The sequence below is a fragment of the Watersipora subatra genome, chromosome 10 (assembly GCF_963576615.1).
Source record: "Watersipora subatra chromosome 10, tzWatSuba1.1, whole genome shotgun sequence".
In the NCBI taxonomy this organism is placed as follows: domain Eukaryota; kingdom Metazoa; phylum Bryozoa; class Gymnolaemata; order Cheilostomatida; family Watersiporidae; genus Watersipora; species Watersipora subatra.
Genome location: NC_088717.1, coordinates 8,461,737 through 8,487,658, shown reverse-complemented (window position 1 = coordinate 8,487,658; position 25,922 = coordinate 8,461,737). Strand labels below are relative to the sequence as shown.

The 25,922-nt window shown below is 35.9% G+C and overlaps 2 protein-coding genes across 2 annotated transcripts; one reads left to right on the top strand and one right to left on the bottom strand.

The window, feature by feature from the left end:
- The first annotated feature begins 1,396 nt into the window (after positions 1-1,396).
- Positions 1,397-4,089, top strand: LOC137406731 (protein IWS1 homolog). Its single transcript, XM_068093348.1, has 3 exons — positions 1,397-1,713; positions 3,374-3,813; positions 4,034-4,089. The coding sequence occupies exons 1-3, from the start codon at positions 1,397-1,399 to the stop codon at positions 4,087-4,089; spliced, it is 813 nt and encodes a 270-aa protein (XP_067949449.1).
- A 4,619-nt stretch (positions 4,090-8,708) lies between these two features.
- On the bottom strand, positions 8,709-25,487 carry LOC137406730 (soluble scavenger receptor cysteine-rich domain-containing protein SSC5D-like). Its single transcript, XM_068093347.1, has 5 exons — positions 24,599-25,487; positions 23,815-23,833; positions 18,984-19,091; positions 18,590-18,764; positions 8,709-8,873 (listed from the first exon to the last, which is right to left on the bottom strand). The coding sequence occupies exons 1-5, from the start codon at positions 25,485-25,487 to the stop codon at positions 8,709-8,711; spliced, it is 1,356 nt and encodes a 451-aa protein (XP_067949448.1).
- Between the last annotated feature and the right edge of the window lie 435 nt (positions 25,488-25,922).

Below are 25,922 nucleotides of genomic sequence, written 5' to 3'. Positions count from 1 at the left end.
CATTGACATGTATATGTGCATGCATACCCTGATCAGGACAACAATTTCAGTAGACTGCATACTTGGAGTTGTTTTCATTATGAAAGACAACTCTCAATACACCTTATGCTGCACGTGAATCTGTTCCTGTAGGCGGGTAATGCAGCTAGTCTACTATATAAACGGCAATCGTTGTCTGTCTGCGTGTGTATGTGTCCGCCTTATAGAGTACCATACTTTTCGAACTATTAGCCGTTACAAGGTTTCTAGAGCACATTAACAGGAATCTCCGGTTAGTACATGCCTCTATACATAACCTATTCATCGTTTTTACACAAAAGTCACGTGATCTCTGATTACCGCGTAGTAATTTACATGCAATTAATATTTACTGCCAGCGTGTATCGAGAAGGTCACGTAAACGTTTGTTTCTTGCGGTCACTCGAAAAAATGCAGTTCTCACCTACTAAATTTCCACATCAAAAAGGTAAGTACTTTTTATTCAATGTTATATTGTCTATGAATTTCCACACTTTCAATACATAACCCATGTACTAGCGTCCATGTACAAGTTTAGCTATCTGCCTACTGCCAGCCATTTTGCCGATATTGCTTCATGATATTTTTTCAATGTGAAACTCCATCTAGAACGTTTGTTTTGGATATATATTTCATTTTTCCAACATGTTAACAAACACTGTTATGCAAAAAATTCATTGTATCTATTCTTTGTGCATTGATAAAGCGATGTGAAGCTACAAAGAAAAACGATCCTCTATAATGTTCCTTATTCTTACAAAACCATTACTTTCATCGCCATCAGAGTCAGTGCTACTATTGCTATTTTAATTATCTCTGTAATCACAAAAGTCTGAATCGGCTATAATTTCATCAACATAAGTAGTTATTTGTTGCCTAACTCGGACGCCTTTGATGAACTTACAAAAAATGTTCGTTTTAAAGTTGGAAATTCTCAAACAAAGATTTAAAGTTAAACTTTAGGCTAATTTTATAGAGAAGTCTTAAAAAAACACTGTCGCTACCAAAAAAGTCCTAAAGATCATTGGTTATGTTATCAACAAATAATAAAATTCAGTTACTAGCAATTGCTGGGAAAGTCGCAAAAATATGTCTATGGCGGGTGACCATTGAAAACGCATGAATGAGTCTACTTCATTAAAAGGGTTGAAAACGTTGGATTTGCTACTGTTGGTGATAGTAAGCATGTTCATTTCCTTTCGCAGCTGAGTTACTTTTACTTTTTTTCTAGCTACGCGTACTACAAAACTAGAGCTACTACCGAACTTGCACGGGCACTCAGAGCATTGCGATAGGCAATGGTGAGAAGACAGCGAGCAGCGTACATTACAAAAAGCACACCATCTCATTCAATTTTAGAAATGCTTGAAGCAGTACAATGCCTCCCAAAAAGCCTACTGCCCAAATGCAAGAACAGATTGATTCCCGCAAAGAAAGTTACCAAATTCGCAAAGCAGCAGCTAGACAAGCAGAAACTGCAGAGCAAACACAGCTACGCCCACAACCAAACAATATAGCTACTGCAGCTGCTAGAAGTGCAGAAACTGCAGAGAAAACACAGCTACGCCTACGACGAAACAGAATCTCAACTGCTAGAAAAGCAGAAACCGCTGAACAAACACAGGTACATCGAGAGCAGGCTGGAATAGATGCTGCAGCCGCTAGAAGTGCAGAGACTACTGAGCCGACCCAGCAGTGACTCAGACGGCTCAGAGCAGCCGCTACCTTGGCCAGACGTGCAGAAAACTCCTAGCAAATACAGCGGCGACAAGAACATGATACACTAGCTACAACAGCTGCTTGACGAGCTGAATTTTTAGAGCAAATGAAACGGCGACAACCGCAAGATGCACTAACTACAGCAGCTGCTACCAGGCGCCGTGTATGGACAGAAAACTTTGCACTTCGCACAAGATTCTGCTATGGGACGAATGTCCAAAAATGCTCCAGATGTAATGCTTTATGTTGGAAAGGCAAGAGGCCATATATACATGTATGTAGTTTATATAGTAGATATTATCGATAATAAATTTTATTAACAAAACCACATTACTGCTGCACAGTTTGTATATACCATGTCAAAACACAGGCTATAGATGAAGAACTGGTGAGTCATGATTAGTGTTTCAAACATGTAGAAGTCTCAATTCAATAATCGCTAGTAATAGCTTAGCAGTGCAATAGCAAAATACTTTTTAGAATTTCTTAAATTATGTTAAGTTAAAATATGTAAAACTATTCAAAACTGCCAGTTTGAAGAACTGCAGTCTAGCAATAATGAACTAGCACAGAACTGATAATAGCACAGAATAATAGCACAGAACTGATAATGAAATTGACATGCCTAGCAATGTCAATTTCATTACCAGTTCTGTGTACAAAATTAGGACAATTCCGATTTGAGTGGTTCGAGACTGATGCATTGTAGACTAGCTGTAAAACACATTGCATATTTCCATTGGTCTATCCAACATCATTGACATGTATGACTGCATATGTGTATGCAGTCAGATCAGCACAAAAATTTCAGTAGATTGCATCTTTGGAGTTGATTTACAGTATGAAAGACAACTCTCAATAAAACTACTGCTTTACGTAAATCTGTTCTTGAACACGTGTAATACAGATAGTTATTTTTATAGCGCTACTTTGAAAGTTAATCTACCATCGTAAATTAAAATACTTTTTATATATGTTGGCCACTTTGAAGTAGGAAAACTGTGTTAAACAAAGAACTACTAATGGCCTGAGTCCGTAATTGATTCCTGCTCTGGTGTCGCTTTCAAAGTTTTTGCAAAGAAAGACGAAAGTTTTAGGATTGGATGACAAGATAATTAATTGTTATTAATATAAACGATTCATTAGTAATCCGATTTCTTGGACACTCTTCTACTGGCCAGTTGGTACTATGGGCTCGCAAGAATCAAGTAATGTCATTGGCAGTCAAATGGAAGTGGCGTTCAGTTGGAGAGTGAAGATCTATTTATCAATCTTTCTACCATTTATGGCACTTCATAATTAGTAAGACAACTCTAACAAAAAATTTATGTTCGACAGATTTTCTCATTGGTAAAAAATCTAAAGTGTATTTATGAAAAAAATTTCAATCTAGATTTTAGGAACTTAGGTTTAAACTTTCTTTTGTAGCTCTCTGGTATAGAGATTATTGTAGCTCTCTGGTATAGAGATTATTGTAGCTCTCTGGTATAGAGATTATTGTAGCTCTCCGGTATAGAGATTATTGTAGCTCTCTGGTATAGAGATTATTGTAGCTCTCTGGTATAGAGATTTAGACAAATTAGCTGTTTTCAGGAGATGCTTAATTCTGTTTGTTACAAAACTGAGTGATTTGCAGGTCAGATGATACAGCAGCTATGATTTCTGTAAGTGAGTTAGAAACAAAATCAACTGCTCCACCATCTAAAATAAATGTAGTGACCAACTCTGAAAAGCCAGAACACCTACCCGAAGTGAAGAGAAAACATTCTGCCTCCAATGATTTACAAGCCACAACAACTACCTCCCCACCCAAGACTGAAAGTGGAAATACTTTGAATCCTCAGACAAAGCAAACAGACAAAGAAGATGAGCCTTTCATTCTCTCTCAAGAAGTGGAAGATGAGCCAACAGCTCCACCACACATGACTAAGAGTGTAAGCCTCGTGGATCATCAATTGAATGAAATGAGCAAAAATAATGAGCAATCCATTAACTCTCATGAGATAGAAGTACAGCCTCAGGTCGAAGCTTCTAAAACTGATGCAAGCAACCCTTCTGGTAGCCAAACTAGAGGAGGTGAGCCAATCAGCTAGATATTTGGCTATAGGATTATTTAATCTATAATAAATAATTGATCGACTTGAATTCTGTCTATAACTTTCTGATTGTAAGGTGCCGTTGAATGTACAACCAAGGCCATCAAGAAATTACCAAAGTCTGGCAGTCAGTTTTTGATTGAAGGTATTATGTTTACTTGTTGCTGCAGTTCTATTCATTAGCTTATGTTATTTTTCAGAAGAGCCCTCAGAAGTCTTCAGAGAATCTGTTGATGATTCAGACAACTTGGAATAAGCGAATCTTTAGCTATGCAAGAAGTTATAAGAAATACCCATTTACTTGTTTTACTGTGGATCTCTATTGTTTTCCTGTTGTTTTTAATGCATTCATGTTTTACCTCTCTTTATCCTCCGTATCTTCTTTCTTCTTCCGTTATCTAGATGAAATTTGGTTAATCCAAACTAAATACCAATTTCTGATAATTTTCACTGTACGTTGTGTTGCTCTTTAAGGACAAAAACTTCAATGTATTCGCTGCAATATTTATGGATTTAGTTGCACACATTATTTTTCTCTATGAAATATGCTTGCAAAAATATATGTTGTCACCACATTATTAGTAGCATTTTACTGACAGCAAAATAAATATTTACTGCATTTAGAATGGTTAAGAAAATAGGCTACTGTGCAAACATCAGAGTTTTTAAAAGATTGCGATGTTAGGGTAACAGAGAATTTGGAAAAGCAAGTAATGCATATCATATTCTGGTTCTATATTTTAAATTAGGTGAACCAAAATCATAAGTCTTCTGCACCGTTATGGATATTTATATATCTATTTACTGAAAAGTCTAAATTATGTCTACAGTTTCATTTGTATTTAAGGTAAAGATACTAACTTGGGTTGCTCTTTAAAGAATAGAGAAAGCATAATATTTTTATGCTTTATTATTTATCTTGAGGTGTTGACTGATGTTCTAAAAAAAGAATCAAGGAGATTGACCAACCAGAAGCTGAGATATAGCCAGCCAAACACAGGTCTACCAAAAAACATAAGTTTTTTGGTAGTCATCATTATATGACGTATGAAATCGACTCGTGTGCCATTGGTCAATTAAGCCAACTAATGCGCTCTCTTAAAACAATCACGGCGTTTTAATTGGTTTAATCCTTGGAAGTATGGAACAATCAAATTGGGCCTAACAATCATTGCTCTCAGAATTGCGAACCAGTCCCTCTGACGTGTAGATTAGTTTTAGAATAAAATAATTACACGCATCTATTATTTCGCAACATTCTGCTATCAATTTCTACAAATTATATTAGTTACATAATTTATTCTATATGCAGTTATATTATTATTTTGTATAATATGCATTATGATTATAATATTAATCATAAAAAATAATCATAGATAAAATAATAGATCAATAGAAAAATCAAATCAAAAGTTATCGTTTTCTTTTTTTACAGCAAGAACAGCATGGTCAAGTTATTCTTTTTAAGATTATGGCTGTAGTGAACTTACAGTCTGTTAATAGTGACGATAATCATGAAAATCAACTAAATGCTGCGGTAGATACACAATAGAAAAATGATGAATGAACAAAAATTCACATTTTCATTTCTTATTCTAAACGACTTGCAATCGCGGATGTCGCATATAGACTATACACGCGCCGTTCGTTGAACAAAGGATCTTCGGAGCATATCCGTGGAGATCGAGTTAAAATTTGAAGCACAATAGTCAAAATATGCTCTTCTGTTTTGACAAATCACGTCGAGGGGTTGTGGGCAAATGCCTTTACCACATAATGTTTGCTTGATTTTCCTGAGAAACCAGAGCTAGTCTGTAAATTATTTATTATCGCGAGTAGCTTTTCACATCTCGTAGCCAAAACAATCATTATACGTAACGGCGGTAAGGGTGCACAACTCCGGCACATGAACATTAAGTCGATTTTATACGTCACAGTTTTCGGGATTTTCGAAGGGTTTTCCTCTGATTCTTTATTAGGTAGACCTGTGTTTGGCTGGCTATATCTAAGCTTCTAGTGGGTCAATCTCCTTGATTCTTTTTTTAGAACATCAGTCAACACCTCAAGATAACTAATAAAGCATAATAATATTATGCTTTCTCTATTCTTTAAGAACTAATCAGACAGAGAATAAAAACGAACTTGACAGCTACCAAATAATCTTCAGCTAAAGTTTTTATTCTAGTTTATATCAAAGTTAACTGGGAAGTTTTCATCTAACCAGTTTGTTTACATGATAGGGAGCTAACTAAGGTAAAATCTTCTTTGAAAAATCTGAATTAGTAAGTTGCAGCGATTAGCGACTGTAACATACATGCAACAGTTTTGTTGCACAGCATAAATTATACATTTTTGTCAAAAGTGAAAGTATTCTATAAGTTCATTGCATAAATACATGTATTATATGCATTTTGTTCAATAAGATTGCATTGTATAGAATGCATGAAGAACAATTATTATAAAAGTCGGCAACAAAAATATTTAACAAATCGATAGTTTTAGCTGGTTAATTTAGATTTGGTGCGATCACATTATACGCTCCATTGCAAAGTATAACCAATTATTCCATTTTAAAGCTTTTTGTGCAACTTATATGATCTTACTAGTTTTTGATAAATTGTTGCATAGTCTCATAGGACATTGTTAGTAATATTATGTTATCGCATGCTATGTTGTTTTACACTTAGTTCTATCCTGCGCTGTTCTCCCACTATGATCTGCAACTTATTGCTGCATTATTTTTTGAAAAAACCGGCTAGTTATGTGTGGAACTTATCTGCTCAGATATGAGAGCATAAATTTTAGGTAGTTGACTGTACAAGAAAATAAGCCCTGAACTGGAGCCCAATATAACTAGAGGCTATACAGCATTTACTCTTGAATTTATCTCATTCTTATTGTTTTGGTTTTAATTCAAGTCACCCACAATACATCAGTGTAATGTGGAGATACAGTGACAAGGCTACCATATGATAACACATTTTAGCCAGTCAAGTTTGATATACTTCAAGACTAGTCTACCACCAGCCAGAGGGTCGATCATGAAAGTTTTAATTATCATGTTAACACACGTCAGTTACGCAGTAAGAGAAGCAGCTTGAAGTGAACAGGAAATAAAAGTATATTTAACAAGTAATGAGGCTAGTATCATTTGACTACTAATGACCTATGACCTTTTTATGTGTTTTGCTGTTTTACTTGTAATTATTAAATAGAGACAGTTGGGCTCTAGATTTAAAGCAATAAACACGCTTACATTAATTACCGATAAATATCGATACACTACACTAAACTACTATAGTCCTACACTACTGAATACACACACAATGACAATCATACTACACATAGTGGAGTTAGCCTTAGTTGATCTTGAAGTACGTATCAGTATCTGTAACTATGCCACCCATTTTGCGTCAAAGGCTTGCTGAAAAAAAAGAAGAGCTCAAATGCTTGGAAGACAGGCTAAAATTTGTTGAGCTACACCAGCAGAGTGATTAGGCTGTGGGAGAGGTGTCAAAAGATAAAGAAGAAATGAAAGTGTCGCCACAGCAGCCTAAAAAGTATTTCAAAGACAAAATTAGCGCTGATTGGAAAATTTTCAGGCTACTGTGCAACGACAGAATTTTTAGAATGGTCAGAAAAGCTAGTGTTGGTAATGCAGGACAATGAAATGACAGACAGTGAAAAGAAAAGTGTGATACAATAGTTGCTTGCAGGTGAATCCTATAATTATTATAGTTCGTTGCCTAGTGCAACGAAAGCCACGTTTGAAAGAATTATTTCAGAGCTGGGCCTACACTATGGTAGAACAAACGAATAAATATGGAGAACAACAGCAAAGCTTAATGCTCGTAAGTAGAACGTCGATAAATAAATTGTAGAAAATTTTTCTGAGGACATTGACTGTCTAATATCTCAAATAAATAACAGTGATAAAGAGAAGTTAGAAGCGGTAATGCGATAGTATTACCGCTAGCATAGGCCGATAGTATTACCGCTAGCATAGGCCGATAGTATTACCGCTAGCATAGGCCGATAGTATTACCGCTAGCATAGGCCCAGCTCTGACATACTGTAATTCCTTCAAACGTGGCTTTCTTTGCACTAAGCAACAAGCTCTAATAATTATAGGCTCCACCTGCAACAACAATGATGTTTTTCTTTTCTTTTTAATGTCTGTCATTTCATTGTCCTGCATCAGCAACACTAGTTTTTCTGACCGCTCCATAAACTCCATAGTTGCATCGTAGCGGAAAACTTTCCAACTAATGCTAATGCTGTCCTTGAAATACTTTTCTTAGGCTGCTGTGGCTAATTATGTCCTTGAAATACTTTTCTTAGGCTGCTATGGCTGTAATTTCATTTCTTCTTCATTCTCTGACACTTTCCCCACAACCTGATCACTCTGCTGCTGTAACTCAACTAATTTGAGTCTGTTCTCCTAGCGTTTGAGCTCTCCTTCCTTTTCAGCGAGCCTTTGTCACAATGTCGCAGTCTTGGGTGGCTTAGTTACAGGTACTGAGAGGTGCTTAAAAATCAAATAAGGCTACCTTCACTATGTGTAGTATAATTGTTATTTATGAGAGTATCTTCTGTAGTGTAGGCCTATATTAGTTTAGTGTAGTGTATCAATGTGTATTGCTAATTAATGTAAGTGTACTCATTGCTTAATATATGGAGACCAGCTTTCTCTATTGATTAATTACAAGTGAAACACATAAAAAGGTCAGAGGTCAAAAATAGTTACATGATATTTGCCTCTTCTATTTATGTTCAAAATAACACAAAATAAAATGCACTGTAAAATATTAAAAATTCAACGCTAATAAGTCTCATAGGCAATCAATGTGTCAAGCTTCTAGTGCATTCGTCACGTTAACCTAACTTTGACATTCCGCAACCTGCCACATTCAAGAACACCTCAGACAAGCCAAAAGGAAAAGCCTCGTCCAGTGAGCGAACCTCCTTGCAAGTCAGAAACAGCAGCTCCCGCCATGCGGGCATGCCGGGTGACCAGTTCAAAGTGTCCCAACTACTAATCTAAAATGAGCCACTCAACCCCAGAACCAATGGATGACAGGTCACAACCTGTCATGACTAGACAACTCATAACTTGGATCAAGGTGCAGTTAAGGCTAATCTATCACAGTAAATTTAACTTATTATATCTTAGTTATTTAACCACATGCATATATTTTAAACATACACGATGACTGGCTAGCGCGCTTCTAACTAATTAATTTAACTATTTAACCACATGCATGTCCTTTGATTATACATGATGAATGGTCCTCTTTATTTCACAAGTTGAATTAATCTCATTCTTCAACATGGTACATGATTCAATATTCGCACTCCTTATTCTACCAACTGTCTACAAGCTACTTATTCTCTATGAAAAGCTAGATTTAAAAGTATGTCCAATTTTTATCAATATAAATGTTGACTACCTATGCAAACTAATAAATTGAGTAAATGATAATATACATGTAAGCATAATCAAACATAAGACAATTCCAAAGTCACTTCTCAGACACCATGCTTTTTAACTTTCGCTAGACGTTTTCAAACAAGCATAATATACTACTACTCATATTTACTACTATATACTACCCTACTATCTAATTTGCCTAATTACATACTACTTCATACTCTTCTTTCTCTTCTCTTTCCTACAAAAAACAGCTATTAAAGAATCAGGAATATTTTTCGCTGGCTCTCCGGTGCGATCACTAAAACCTTTCCATTTTATTTTGAAATATTGCACACTTTGTTTCGCAAAAGTATCTAAGAGCCTGTCAACTCTATCTAAGTCAGAGTCAGCTTGAGTTGCAGGGTTCTCTGCTACAACTGGTGTGGGAGTGTCAATAGCTATGCTACTTTCTGTAGCAGAAGCAGTCTGTAGAGTTGTTTATCCGGGCAGTTTACTGTTAAAATCTTCAGAGTTTACCATCCTATCTAGGTCTGGATGTACACTTGGCACTAAACATTTACAATAGCATGGCTTAAGACAACTTGAATTTAGTCTATGTCTAAGCAGTTTCATGTCATTGCACATACATAGCATATATGTGAAATTGTATGCAGTGTGTATGCAGTGACAGTCATCTATGGTTCTAACCACTTCTTACATAGTTTAGGGCTAAGTCCTGCTGCAGTTTTTTTACAGTACAACTATACATGATCGCCTGGAGCAAATGAGAGCAAATGTACTCAAAGCAATGTTGTTTTTTAGTTTTGCGGTCATGCTATCAATATCAATATACAATCATACTATATTATCGATGTGGTTTTATAAGCTGTTTGTGCACATGTGTCTGCATGCGTGTGCATGCAAATGTGTGTTCATGTGTGTGAGCATGTATGTCTGCCGGTGTATGAGACGTTTTATTGCATATAATTCTATAAATGAAGCATGGAAAATATCAAAATTTACAAGCCTAAAGCCAAAGAGACTGTCCGACACCTTAAGACTACCAGCCAAACAGACCTGATGGCAGTTGTCAGCACCATTGTTACTATTGAAGCCCCATCAGTGCAGCTCAGAGCCAGCAAAGGAAATATGCGCAAAAGGAGATTTGACTTTTTGCCATGACTGTGACAGAACAGTGCACCGTAACAAATAGTCAAGTGTGCAAATAAAACATAGAAATTAGGTTGAACTTACGAATAAAGAATTAAAAGAGCAGAAAAACAGCATCATAGCAGTAATAGACAATAAAGACAACTGTCCAATTACCCATCATGTAAGCTCTTTAGCCTCACTCAATCACGACTACAAAAAGTCACCAAGGCAATACTCACCAAAATAAACAAGCAAACAACCAAACAAACTAATGTAGGTTTATGCCGTAATACTAGCAATATAATATATTAGTTCTGGTATATGCAAGAGACAAAAGCACACTCATTTGTATAATTTGTTACAAGAGCATTCAATGTCTTAATCCCTGAAAACCCTTCAAAAATTTACTCATTTATGGTAACAGCTTAACTCGTGTGACAAAAGATGAAAAACGTATTGTTTGGCACACCGATAAAGCTTTGTTATCTCACATAAACCAACAGCAGAAAAATGAAAAATATACACTCCTTAGTCAATGACAATGGGTAGTCATGACTGGGTAAAGACATGAGAACTAATAGAAATATACTTGCTGCTTCAGCTGCTGCTTAATGGATCAGTTTTAATGTCGAACTATATAAATATAACTGATTGCCACAGGTGAAGGAGCACCAAGACAAGCTTAACAATACGGAAAATATGTGAAGTATTCAAGAAAAACAGTTCACAATTCACCATCAAATAAAACAAACAAGTCATAAACCTTATGGATGCAACTCTAAATCTGAGAAACGGTAGCCAAAAACCATACTTAATGCCCGACAGCATCATTCTCGATATCCAAAAGCGATGCAACTTCCAAATTAAAATTTTGAAACTCGTTCTCAAATTCATCAACTAAAAATTACCTACCATGAATTAAACTTTGAATACACAGCTTATCAATACCAAAAATTCTTAAGATAAATTTGCTATGACTACAAAATTGTAGCAATTTTGGCAAAAAAAGCTGAAAAATGCAACAGACAGCAAAATATTGCATTGTACAATCCCCACTTCACCGCCAATGTCACAACAAATATACTGTATGTCAAAAAGTTCTGAACACATTTGCTTTAGAAGGTCTACTAAATAAACTTGTCACAGACAATGCTGCTAAGTTTGCTGCCAAAAAAATTCTAAAAAAATTGCCTTCACCACCCCCCCCCCATCACTCACCATTGAACAGTGAAGCAGAAGTTTTTGGGCAAACCTGTAGGAACTTTGTCAAAAGAGATGACTTTTGCTGCGGAATAATGTTAGACTAGTTCTAGCTAAGCTATATCTATAGGATATAAATGTAGCTCTGGCTACATGCAGATTGGCTGGTTATCGCCAATTTAACTTTTGCCTTTAACCTGTTATCAATTCTTAACTCTAAAAAATGCATACTCAGACTTCTCCTATGTCCTATGACTTCTTCTACTATGTACGTACAATATGTTCATGATCAAAGATTTTGTCCCATTGACACCAGTTCAAATATAAAAAATGTTGACATACCAAGTAGTGTAGCTCCTACAAAAGTGATTTTTGAGTTCCAGCCAGTTAGACATTACCCACTTTGTTCTCGGAAAACTTCTCAAATGTATCAACCCTAGCTTATGTGGGAGAAGTGAAATATATGCATAGCCACATTCTATGATCATTTGCAATTTTTGTTGCCCATATTATTGCATATTATTGCACATTGCTTCATATTGTTGCACATTGTTGCATGTTTTCACATATTGTTGCATATTGTTACATATCGTTACATAGTGTTGCATATTATTGCATATTGTAACGGGTTGCATGTTACACTAAAATCGGGAAAAAACCAACTCATTTGTGATAACTCATTTTATTGTGTGCTCAACGTGAGATAAGTAAGGTCATGAAGCGTAAATGGTAAAAAGTCATCAAAACAAATAAACTTTGAAACATTATTATTCATGTATTTGCTATAGTATGTGTATGGCTTAAAACAAAACTAAGGGGTAGTTTGATGTATACTTCTCACTCCTTTAAGTATTAGAGTCTGTTTCAGTAACATGTGAGCTCTCTGCTAGACACTAGAAGATATCTGTATAAAACATACAAATTTATAAAGTGACGCTTGTATGCGTTTTCATGAGATTTGATTATATGTAATGGGGAATTTTTTTAATGGGAAATCAGTATTACATTGGTATGTAACACTGAGAGTTGATGTACTTGGACAGTGCTAGCTAACGACATTCTGTATGGAATCAAACATGTACATCTGGCAACTGACTTTAAATGTCATGAGTTTAACTGTAAAACATGAGTTATACTGTGTGTATTGATTTTAATACAAATATTTAACTTTCATTCTGTCTAACAAAACTGAGAATCAGCAAGATATAATATTAGTCGATTTCATGTTATTAATTAGTACATAATCTGCTTTAAATAAAATAATCTGTTAATAGTGCCAGTAAAATGCCAAGGTAGCAATGCGAAGACAATGAACATCATTTGGTTGAATTTTGAGTATTATGTAAAGGATTTTGGTAGCCTCTGCTCATGCTCGATCTGAAGTGCAAGAACTTCTGCATAAAATGCAAAGGAAGTGGTAATAGTTATGTTCGTTTTGATCTAAATAATTCTGATTAGTAGGAAGCCACGACTAGCCTGCTCTTCTAGCAAGAGCGCTTTCTAAATATAATATACATGTATATATGATATATATATAATATATATATATATATGTATATATACATATATATATATATATATATAAACTAAGTGGATATCTATAACTAGTGGATATATATAACTAAATGGATCAGTTTTAATGTCAAACTATATAAACATGACAGACTGCCACAGGTGAAGGAGCACCAAGGCAAGCTTAACAATACAGAAATTATGTGAAGTATTCAAGAAAAACAGTTTACAATTCACCATCAAATAAAACAAACAAGTCATAAACCTTATGAATGCAACTCTAAATCTGAGAGACGGTAGCCAAAAACCATACCTAAAGCCCGGCAGCATCATTCTCGATATCCAAAAGCGATGCGGCTTCCAAATTAAAATTTTGAAACTCATTCTCAAATTCATCAACTAAAAATTATCTACCATGAATTAAACTTTGAATACGCAGCTTATCAATATCAAAGATTTTTAACATAAATTGGCTATGACTACAAACTTGTAGCAATTTTGGCAAAAAAAGCTGAAAAATGCAACAGACAGCAAAATTATAATTATATATAGAATATATATTTATATATAATATATATATAAATATAAAGAAAACTGCACTGATGAGGCTTCAATAGCCAAAACAGTTCTGTCTGTAGCATGAGTACATGCTCCCTCACTTTGGTTTGGTTGAGCACTCTGTGAGAGGTGCGGCACTATTAGCCTTTGTGAAAAGCTCATCACTTTTGCGATTTGAGCACTCTGGTGCCAGCACATTGACTTTCTTAAAGTCTGTGAGGCAACCTAGTTTTTTGATGGCAGGAAGTCAACTCTCATTGGTAATGGGATTTGTGTTCCTTACCTAAGCTCTGAGCTGCACTGATAAGGCTTCAATAGCCAAAACAGTACTGTCTGTAGCATGAGTATAGATATATAGATATATAGATATATAGATATATAGATGTATAGATGTATAGATGTATAGATGTATAGATGTATAGATGTATAGATGTATAGATGTATAGATGTATAGATGTATAGATGTATAGATGTAAATATGTATAGATGTATTATAGATGTATAAATGTGTAGATGTATAGATGTATAGGTGTATAGATGCATAGATATATAGATATACAGATTTAAAACTATGTGTACTAAAAAACAACCAGTTTTTTAGTACACAGTTTTATATCAGCCCGGTTTTTACTCAAAACACCGTGTACATACACATTTACTAATGTGTATAAATATAACTTTTATAGATAAATAGATATATAAATATACAGATAAATATATATACATGTATATTCATGTATATTAACTTATAAAGTGAAGTTCTACTTATACATATTTTATATATATATATATATACATGTATATATATAAATATATATATATATATATAATATGTATAAGTGGAGCTTCACTCTATAAGTTAAACATTTTATTACTAATAGTTTCATGTGGTACAATAAGTATCACACTCTTCAGATAAAATGTCTAAAATGAATTTCATACACCAGTAATAAATACGCTGTTATGCAGAGTTAGATAAGCTGATAATTGGATGAGTGTACAGAAGCCAAAAGCCAAATATTTAAGTGATACAATTACGTAGCAAGAACTTAGGTGAATGTCTGCATGATGATAATAGCTCGTTACGTTTATTAAGATTGCCTAGTGATGGTCTGTAAATAATAAAGAATTTCTCCCATAAGCATAAGTTACACTTGTTGGAGATAGTCTTGTATGCTTTAGCATGTCTTAGAGTCTTCCATGATATTGTGTAATTGGTATTATTGTCCTTTAGTGACCATATATATTTACTTAATTCAGTAGAGTTTCTCTTAGATGGGTGGTTGAAAGAAGCTTTATGGTTAGTGAATCGCGTCTTGAAAGTGTTCTCTGTTAGTTCAATGAGAGTTTGGTCTAGTGAATCGGTGTTGGTTTTTACAGTAGCCTGGTAAATTAATGATCTTTTCAGGCATTCTCCATTCATCGGGCGCTCTTCTCTTTTTCTACAGTTGCATGTTTGGTCTTCATTTGCGGTGTTGGCAGTAAGTATAATTTTGTTGCGAGCATTGATGGACTCTCTTATATTGTACATACAACTGTAGCTAATTTTGATATTGTTGCTGTTAAATATTTTATGTAGTGGGTGCCTTGTCTTAAATTCCTTCTTGACTAGCCTGATGAAGAGTTTGCCGATGTTAGTATAGACATTACTGCTGTAAGGTGGGTTGTACCATGTAATCGTCCTGCTCCGTTTGCATTGTCTAGTTTCAGATGTAGATAGATGTTTTTGGTATGTTAGTTGGTGGCTATATCCACTCTTGGTTAGTGCTTCTTGGTAGATATTTGCTGTTTTATTGAAGCATTCAATAAAATATTTAACAGCAGCAATATCAAAATTAGCTACAAGAATGGAGAATGGAGAATGCCTGAAAACATCATTAATTTACCAGGCTACTGTAAAAACCAACACCGATTCACCAGACCAAATATACATTGGACTAACAGAGAACACTTTCAAGACGCGATTCACTAACCGTAAAGCTTCTTTCAACCACCCATCTAAGAGAAACTCTACTGAATTAAGTAAATATATATGGTCAGTAAAGGACAATAGTACCAACTACACAATATCATGGAAGACTCTAAGACATGCTAAAGCATACAAGACTATCTCCAACAAGTGTAACTTATGCTTATGGGAGAAATTCTTTATTATTCACAGACCATCACTAGGCACTCTTAATAAATGTAATGAGCTATTATCATCATGCAGACATTCATCTAAGTTCTTGCTACGTAATTGTATCACTTAACTATTTGGCTTTTGGCTTCTGTACACTCATCCAATTATCAGCTTATCTAACTCTGCATAACAGCGTATTTATTACTGGTGTATGAAATTCATTTTAAACATTTTATCTGAAGAGTGTGATACTTATTGTACCACATGAAACTATTAGTAATAAAATGTTTAACTTATAGAGTGAAGTTCCACTTATACATATTTTATAATTTAGCTCTGATTTATCATTGAGCACTCTGTAACGAACTGTGCAGCATCCACTTTGTCTATATATATATATATATATATATATATATATATATATATATATATATATATATATATATATATATATATATATATATATATATATATATATATATATATATATATATATGTATATATATATATATTAATGTATGTATAGAGGTGACTCCTTATCTCCGCTGCTCTTGTGCATATGCCTAAACCCTCTAAGCAATATGCTGGAGGAGACTCAATATGGGTACCAGTGTCAGAGTGGCACCAAGATAAATCGCCTCTTCTACATGGATGACATCAAGCTGTACGCTAACAATGAAAGGGACATTGATTTGCTAATACACCTCACTCATGTATACAGCAAGGACATCGGAATGGCCTTCGGTATTGAGAATTGTGGTAGGCTAATTCTTAAAAAAGGCCATTCTAAGCTCACAGATGGCCTAAGAATGCCAAATGGTACCATCACAGATATAGAAGAAGGGTACAAGTACTTGGGGATTATGCAAAGCAACCTCAACCACGAAACCGAGGTACGCCACAAAGCCATTACTGAGAGCAAGAAACGCCTTCGGCAGGTCTTACGGAGCCAGCTCATTGCCAAGAACCAAGTCATGGCAATAAATACCTACGCACTGCCAGTAATAAGATATCCAGCAGGCATAATAAAGTGGACTGAGGAAGTCATCAAAGAAACAGATATAGCAACTCGTAAACTGCTGACCATGCATGGAACACTCCACCCAAAGTCTGATACTATGAGATTGTATCTTGATAGGAAAAATGGCGGTAGGGGACTCAAAAGTGTACAGAAGGCAGTGAAAAAAGAGGAACAAAACATCAAAGCATATGCAGCCTCCATCGCCACTTCAGATAAGTTGCTAGCTGAATTTCAATCGGCTGCTCTTACAACGGACCTACACCCTGATGATGAGGAAACTGACTGGCACACCAAACCTCTTCATGGTGCTTACCACCAACAAATATCTAAGGTTGGCGATCTTCACCAGACATATATGTGGCTGAAAAAGGGAAACCTAACGGCCAATACAGAGTCACTAATCATGACAGCCCAGGAGCAAGTGCTCCCAACAAGGCAACTCCAAACAAAAATCTATCACACTAGGGACGATCCTAGATGCAGACTGTGCAAAGATGCACCTGAGACCATCCAACACATCATCAGCGGATGCAAGCAGCTAGCAGAAAACGCATACACTGAGCGGCATAATCATGTCGCAGGTGTTGTGTATAGAAGTCTATGTGATGAGTATGGCCTTACTAAACCACAACACTGGTGCGAAGCTCCTGGTAAGGTCAATGAAAATGACCGCGCTAAGATCCTCTGGGACTTCTACATCCAAACTGACAAGCATGTTCTAGCAAACCAACCAGATATAGTGGTGGTAGACAAGGAGAACAAGAGGGCTACTATAATAGATATAGCAGTACCCAATGACTACAATATAGACAGCAAAGAAAAAGAAACGGTAGAGAAATACCTGCCTCTTGGAGAAGAGATCGAAAAATGCTGGAATGTAAGAACAACTGTAATCCCAGTAATCATTGGGGCACTGGGCGCAATAACCCTGGTGCATACAATGTGGCTTGCCCAAATACCAACAGCAATAAATTCAGGTGAGTTACAAAAAAGTGCGCTATTGGGAACAGCTAAGATCTTGAGGCGAGTGTTCAAACTCCCAGGTCTCTGGTAGGAGACCCGAGTTAGAGCAGAATTTACCATCCATACATAGTGTCCGGGGTGAAGAAACAATTTTTTTTTAAATATATGTACTTTCCCCCGTACCATATGATGAACCCAATAGGACTTGGTTTAGGAAAAAGATTTGCAAGTGCTGACTTCTTTTACAAGTACCGAAGAATTTGAAAACCACTTCCAAAAGGAGTTTTTAGCAACTGAAAATAACAAAGGTTGGCTGGTTTTCAAGGTTGGCAGTTAGTTGAGGTGAACCTTTTCTCACTCAAAGCCGATGTATATATTTTAATAAATATGAAAGATTTGATGCGCCATTGAGTTCCAGGTTTGTCTAAGGAATGCTTCAGAAGATGATGTAACAGGCCCGCCTAATGTTTGCAAGTTTAAAACCGAAAGATTTATTTACATTTTATGCTCTTACCCAGCAGCCTTTCTGCACATATTTTATACAACTGAGCAACCTAAGGTCTGATACTTTAATATTCTGTTACCTCGGTGCTCTATGTTTGCAAATACACTTCACGCTGTAAATAGACAGTATAGTATATGCTGGATATGCATTGCTCTGGCAGCATACTAGACATGAGAGAAAAAACATTTCTTGCTTCTTCTGTTTCTATGCCCTGTTGGAAAACTCGCAAGATAGTGGCAATCTTGTGACTTCAAAGTTGACTCACTATTGTAGAAATAACATAAAGCAGCATACATCTCAGAATACGTACCCATGATGATGGTGCTTCTGCTTGTCGCATTCTGAACTCAGCTCTTTTCACTTTCTCATCTGTTTTTCTCATGGCTTCTTCTATGCCCCTTTTAGGAATTTCAGGTGAATTTGATGCAGTTTCTTCACCATTGACTACCTTTTCTTTGATAGCAGCAACAAGTGCCAACTCACGCCTTAAAAAGCAAAGCTAAGTTAAAAAACGGCATATTGTTTGGTAGTGACAAATTATTTTACGTTAGATTCCAATTTTATTATTTAACAACTTTCTTTACGCCGCTCAATACAAGCTAGCAATATACAGGCACACAAATAGACCAAAGTACTAACGACGTATTGATAGATTTAGAATAAAAAGCTAGTCCGCAGCAAATCCTCTGAGCAAATATACTAACTTTTTTTGCTTCATGACAAGAATGAGCTCGACTACAGCTAACACTCCGAGGATACTAGATATGCCAATGATTGCGTATACTGTCCCTTTCCCACTTGCTGAGTCAATCCTGTAAGTTAAAAACATCAAAAATTTAGCTCTCGTGTTCAATTATTTAAGAGACAATACTAAGCACTAAACATACAGCCAACTTTATGTATTTTTGAAAGTGTGAAGAAACATGTATTAGCATCACAAACCTATTTAAAAAAATGGCAGTCATGAGGTAGGCTAAAGTGGGTACACTCTGTACATTAAGTCTTTGATTATGATTGGTTTTTACTATTTTACAGTTACTAGCTGTGGGATTTTATTGCTAATGAGCTGATACATTAACTGTATCGACAATTTTTGAGTTTGGCCTGAACTTTTTTTGCAGCTCAAATGAAGTGAAAGACAGTAAAGCCAGTTTGATGGCTTCTCACGATCTTGTTGGTCACATATAGATACAGATACTACCATGGATATAGATAGGTTGATGTTTTGTACAGTATTTCTGTGTTTTTCAGTTACTATTTGCCGGTGTTTTGATTTAGAGTCCTTTGGTACTGCCTAGTACCTAAAAATACATTTTGCAGGTTCTTATAGCCAGTTCAAACTGGGTAGCTACTGCAGTTTTTGAGCAATGTAGTGTGGTGAAAGTGGTTTATAAAGAGACTGCTGGTGATGCACCTATAACGTGTGAATCAAATTTTTCCTTTTTTATGTTCTAAGCATGCCTGAGAAAGGCTACTTTAGCTTACTCAGAGCTTTAGAAGTCTGGTGGTCATTAATTTATTGGTGGTCATACCTGATGGTATATAGCGCCAGAGAGCCAGCACACTGGTCTGGCACAATGGTTAGAACCAGCACACTGGTTAGAAGCAATTAAGCACCTGCTTTGGTTCTGTTAGAAGCTGGACCTGTAGCCAGCGGTTCAAGCAAGGCTTACGGTGTAATTTTAAATTGGTTTTGCTAGCATTTACAATAGGTCAGTGGTGGTAAATGTTTAAATCATTGCCTATAATCGATAGTGCACCTGTAAAGTAATCGCTCCTATTGAGCTCCTCCCATGGATGTTGATCTGTGAGCCACTCTTCTGTTTGGTCACCTGATGGTGGGGTAATGCCTTCAACTAAAAAGTCATAAGATCAGCCAAGTATTTTAGACCTTACCAAAACAAACGACACTGATTACTCATTTGCCAGTAAGAGAACGGTTATAAAGTTGAAGCTCATTTGGACTGTTTAGATCAGTTCGAGGGAGACTACAGATGTCATCAGGTAACCTAAGCTATTGAGCAGAGTTTTCAAGGTGGGCTTGTAGCCTTTACCAATGAGCAGGCCCAAGGCTTCAACTTGCGTCTAAGACTGACTTTGAGTCAGTGTTGATCCATATGCAAAACCGATTAGTTTTGCAGAGAAGTGTAAAACCATGCTTAATGGTAATTCATTAGCAGCTTTCCTTGCTGAAGCCAAGCAGTAGGAAACAATTATGGTTCTTTCTGATGCTGGAGTGATAACCTAGTTAGAAGGAGTTAATATTACAGGTTAATATTAGGTTGGCCCGCGCTAACCACGTGAACCTCGTCTTCAGTTAATAGGATTTGAAGGATTAACCCTGGTAGTTCGCTTTAGCTATAACATGATGCAAGCTGTTTTAGCATGGCCTTAGAAGTCAATAACAATGTCATAAAAATGTTTCATTCCTTCAAAAGAGTCTGTCCATCAGCACATTACCAATTGTTAGTTAAGATAGTTGGTGGATGTTTTAATTAAATGATTGCATTGGTAATCAAAACCCTCATGCTTGCTATTGGCCTGCTTACACGATTGAGGGGCAATACAATTTCCAGACTAAATGTGTCAGAAAGATGTTTGCTACAATGTGATTAAGGCGACTTATAAGACAATCCTCAAGTAGGCCTTTTACAGTATGATTGTTTTGTTTCTTGTAGAGGGAACAAAGTTGATTAAATGACCATACTACTCAAGTATTGGTTCAAGTACAGAAATGCTGACTGTGAAGCAGCAGAAGTTTCAGTGGTTAAAATTTTGAAAACACATTTTGGACGGTGCATTTGCAGCATAATTTGCAAGTTGACAATTGCTTTATTTTGTGAGACAAATTCATAATGATCTGTTCCCAGAGCAAGTAAAGAATCAGCAACTTTTGTGTGAGATATGCCAAGAAAGTTGCATTGTGGAAATGGAAATATCGGGCAGCCAGAGCTTTGGCTGTCAAGGAAAACTGGTGAAGATTTGCTATCGACGTGACCCGTTATGGTTATTTGACCTTTTCTTTCAGTACTGGACTGTGACCTGTCATGGTTTACTACCTGCTGTAGACTGCCGACTGAGTCAGCAGGGTGGAGAGTGGCTCAGCTGTGTTGTGCCATAGTTGAGTGAGGGTTGTGTGATGATTAGTTGATGGACAACTCCGTGGCTTTTAGGTCAGCAGCTTTTAAACAATTGACTGATTATTAGAGAATTTCTTTTGATTTTCAAGCCAATCATGCCCCAAGCGGTCATGGAATAGTTGAGGGAAGTCATCGAACAATAAAATTGTGGTCAAAAAATGAGAAATTTGCTTGAGAAAGCATTATTCCAGTCTAATGTGACCCCTTGGAAAAAGATAGAGGAAACTTATGTTCTTTTGAATAGGTTGTTATGATAACAATAAACAGTGCCTTTTGATATCAACAGCATGGCATGTAGGAAAGATGCCAAAAGTGATTTCAATGTGAGTGATGGGGTATCGGTGAAGTCATTTTCACACATGGCATTGGGTGCTATTTAACAGAATCATTTCTATGCGCAATGTGCAGGCCTGTATTCATTGGTTGCAAGTTAAGGCGGCTAAAGTTAGGCGACTAGTTATGAACACCTGAGGGTGTTGAGGGGGTGGTGTAAGCCCCCAACAGGTTTTTCTTATGTGGGGCCTCAGCCGGGCCTCTCGTGTGAAGTTTTGAAAAATTTTGTTGGGAAGTATCAGCATTTTTCTATATTTTGAGATTTGTTTTGTTTTAGGTAATGTGACTTATGAGACTTTTTAAAATTAAAATAGCCAAAACTTGACCGCAGTTAAAACGATCAGAAAAAAACATGTTTTTTGAGCGTTTTAACAAAGATCAATATTGCCGATTTTATTTTAAGTTCATACGGAGGTTTCCACGTTTTCGATTGGACATGGCCAAGCGGATGTTTGGTAAAACTTGATATTTTGCAAACCTTTATAAAGGTCGTTAACAAGAATATTTTGCCACAGATGATGGTAATAATGACGCCTAAAAACTTCTAAAAGTTGATGTTTGTCTCTATGGCTTGGAATAAAGTGGTATCCTACAGCGATAAAAACCGTCTCCATAGCCGTTGGGAAAATAACTTTTCGAATAAATGATGTTGAGATCGAGTTATCTGAAGCAATTTATCATTGTGTTGGAACGAACCAAACAAATCCGTTCGAGTTAACCTTGTGTTTGAGATGAAATGTTACATTTTGTTTGAGGGCAAGTTATTCAAGTTTGACTGTACTCAGCCGCAGAAAGTTCCTAAAAAGTTGGGGCTGCTCAGCCAGCCAGCCGCCCCAGGGAATACTGGCCTGGCAATGTGTGAGGATGGCATACCTAGACATATAAGGGGTATCAGATAGCAGTGCTGTAGCAATGACAGATAATCTTGTCATGTCAGCCATAGACTCGTCAATGATTTTTGATAAGGACCGTTTAGTTCACGTGGCAGTAACTTTTTGGAAGTGAATACTATGGATAGGTCGCCTGTGAAAATGGTCAATAATTAAATATCTTTTGATTGGCCTTCAAGCGAGGCTAATATTACAGCAGTAGAAGAACAAGATGCAATGAGAAATCAGATACTAGCTGAAAGGGCTTGCAGCTGATGCAAAACAGCTAATGGTCGAGGTAGAGAAAACAACCGTGCAACCTTTACCACCTATACCTATTTGCATACCGATACCAATTATTTGAAACTGTAATGTCCTATTGTTTGTTTATTAATATAATAAAACCATGACAGAACTTTTTTATTGAATAGACAGCAGAACCGAATAAGTAAGCATATGCTGCTTTTTCGCATTGCGTATTTGCTAAAAGCAAAAATCATAAACATTTTGAATAATCCAACTTTGTGTGCTGAGTCATGAAAAATGGTGCTTTGAATTTTTAGTGTCTCTGACATTTAAATCAGAATCAAAATATTAAAATATCAATTTGAGTTTTAGAGAGATGTTACGTTATATTTTACTAAAAACTTTAAAAGTTGATTATGCATGTTCTACCAACAGTGAGTCTTAAAAATCATTAGTTATTTGTTTTGAATTTTTATACATATAATTAAAAACAAGTGATTTGATGAAAAAAACAAGTCTGTTAAATTTGCGGAGAACTCTTGTTTCAGCACTACATTTCTCAAGAGTATACACTGATATGCAAAGCCAAGATTGCTCTGAAGTATAAGCAAGCTGTTTTATCAATTTGGTTTGTACTACAATAAGAAAGCACCGCTGGTTGGAGGATCAATGCTAAAATTTTTGTAGTTTTCTGAGGATCTTGTAATTGGTATTGTTTTTAAAGCTGGCTAGAATTATGATTGTAGCGATCTTGGTGGTTTTCATAAAAATTTAAGGCAAAAATTTGAGTCTTTTTGAAAAAAACAAAAATTGTTGTGTTCTTCACTTTTTATGAAAACTTTAGAGATAGATTGTAATGACAGTTACTGCCAGCAATTTAACACCCATTATTTGTAGTCCTAAACATGGGCTTCAGTTATGTTCATAGAAAATATTTGCATACTTACTCAGTCTCAGTAGTGATCTCTACAATAGAATGCATAAATGGATTATTATAGCGTTGATAAAACTCTCAAACTGCCTGGAATGCGCTGGCGGATTAAAAGCTGTCAAAATAAGAAAATTTTAAAATTAAAAAAAACATGCATTTATTAAACATTCTAGTGATAAGTTGTATAACAATGTATCTATATACATGTATTTTAATCTTCGTGTTTGTCTTTTTGTCGCTTTCTCTTTTTTTTAAACCCAGTGCTCAGCAATAGTAACTAAAACCTAGCAAGGAAAAGTTCATATAGAACTAGACTTGATCTCAGAACCTGCAGATCTAGAGGTGCCAAACTTAACCATTAGGCCACACGCAATATATTATTTCATTAGGCAAATATTCATTAGATCGGTCAAGATACTTTATTTTAAAGAGCTTGCTTGGTCTTAGTTACCAGCACTGTTGGCAGTTGCACACCACAATTGTTAAGCTGGCCCAAATGTGTGTATTTAGCTAAAAAGGAGTTTAGTGAAGATCTAGCTTGCCTAGTAAGTTATCCAAACATTATTTAGGTAATTATTCTATTCCCAAATAATAAGCGCAACGCTGCACATTCGACTGGTGAACTTTATTAGTATGATGAGTAACTATTGTTAACTAAACATATTCATGGCTTCACAATGTATATTCTGTCTTAACTAGCACGATACAATTAAATTCATAAATTCTAAACAAAGTCATAAATTTGATAGTCATAGACAAAAATACTTTAGTAAGCAATGAAGGTAAGTTATGATGCTTACCAGTTAGGTCGTTCTGTGTCACTTTGTTTGCAGGTTGCTCTGAAGTAATTTTAGTTGTTGTGAGAAATGGATCAAAATTTGTGGCTGTTTTAGCTAACTTAGTTGTTGCAGCAAGCAAGGCAGTAGTAGCAGTAGTTGTTAAGGCAATAGTAACAGCAGTTTGGGTCACAGAAGGAATAGTTGCAGAAAAAGGACTGGTGTTTCTTTTAGGAGAAGTAATGGAGAAAGGTGTGGTGCCAGGAATCACAGTTGCCATAGAAGTAGATGCACTTGGCTTCAGGGATGAACTTGTTTGTGATGCAAGAAAAGGAGTTGTTGTTCCAGATTGAACAACTTTGCGAGATATGGAAAGATGTGTTATAGCATTTGTGATCGGAACTATTGGGGTAAACGCCCGTGAGTTTGAACTTGTTGTACTTCCGGATCTTATGACAGACAATCCTGTTGACGATGTTGGACGTGAAGAGGTTCTACCAAGCTGAGCATTATTTGTGGTCAATGTTAAAGGTTGCATTGTAGTAGTGCTTAAAGGTGTTACAACTTGAGGTGTTTTCATAACTTGAGGAGTTGACATAATTTGAGGTGATGTTATACCTTGATGTGTTGTCATCGCATTGGGTATTGTCATTGCTTGAGATGTTGTGATAGCTTGACGCTTTGTTGTAACTTGAGGTGCTGTTGCAACTTGAGGTGTTGTTGTAACTTGAGGGGCTGTTGTAACTTGAGGTGCTGTTGTAACGTGAGGTGTTGCTGCAACATGTGATGTTGTTTTAGCTTGTGGCATTGTCATGGTTTGAGGTGTTATAACATGATGAGGTGTGGTTGTAGTTTGTGCTGATATTGCAACTTGGGGAGCTGTGGTCGCTTGTGGTGTTGTGGTTGGAGGCATAACTTCATCTGAAAACGCAGGTGATTTTTATTGTGACTTTTTTACTCTCACCATGTCAGCTTTTTATGACAAAAATATAAGTATAATTGTTTGTTATGATGCAGGTGAAAGTAACTGTTGGTTTATCAAGTTATAAATAAATGGTGATGCTTCATTTAATTAGTATTTAGTTTCACAATAGAAATAATTTATCGATGATGAAATGATTGTTTTATAGGCTTTGACTGAAAATAGCTTACTTGTATTTAATGCAAAACTGTCTCCTTAAAGATCCGATTTACTTGTATTTAATGCAAAACTGTCTCCTAATACATCCGATTTAGAATTTTAGATGTCACAGATGAAAATTAAACAAAGTTTTTAAATTTAGCAATCATATCATTAAAAACAAAGTTACGCAGGTATGGTTATGAATACCCAGCTCGATATAAACTG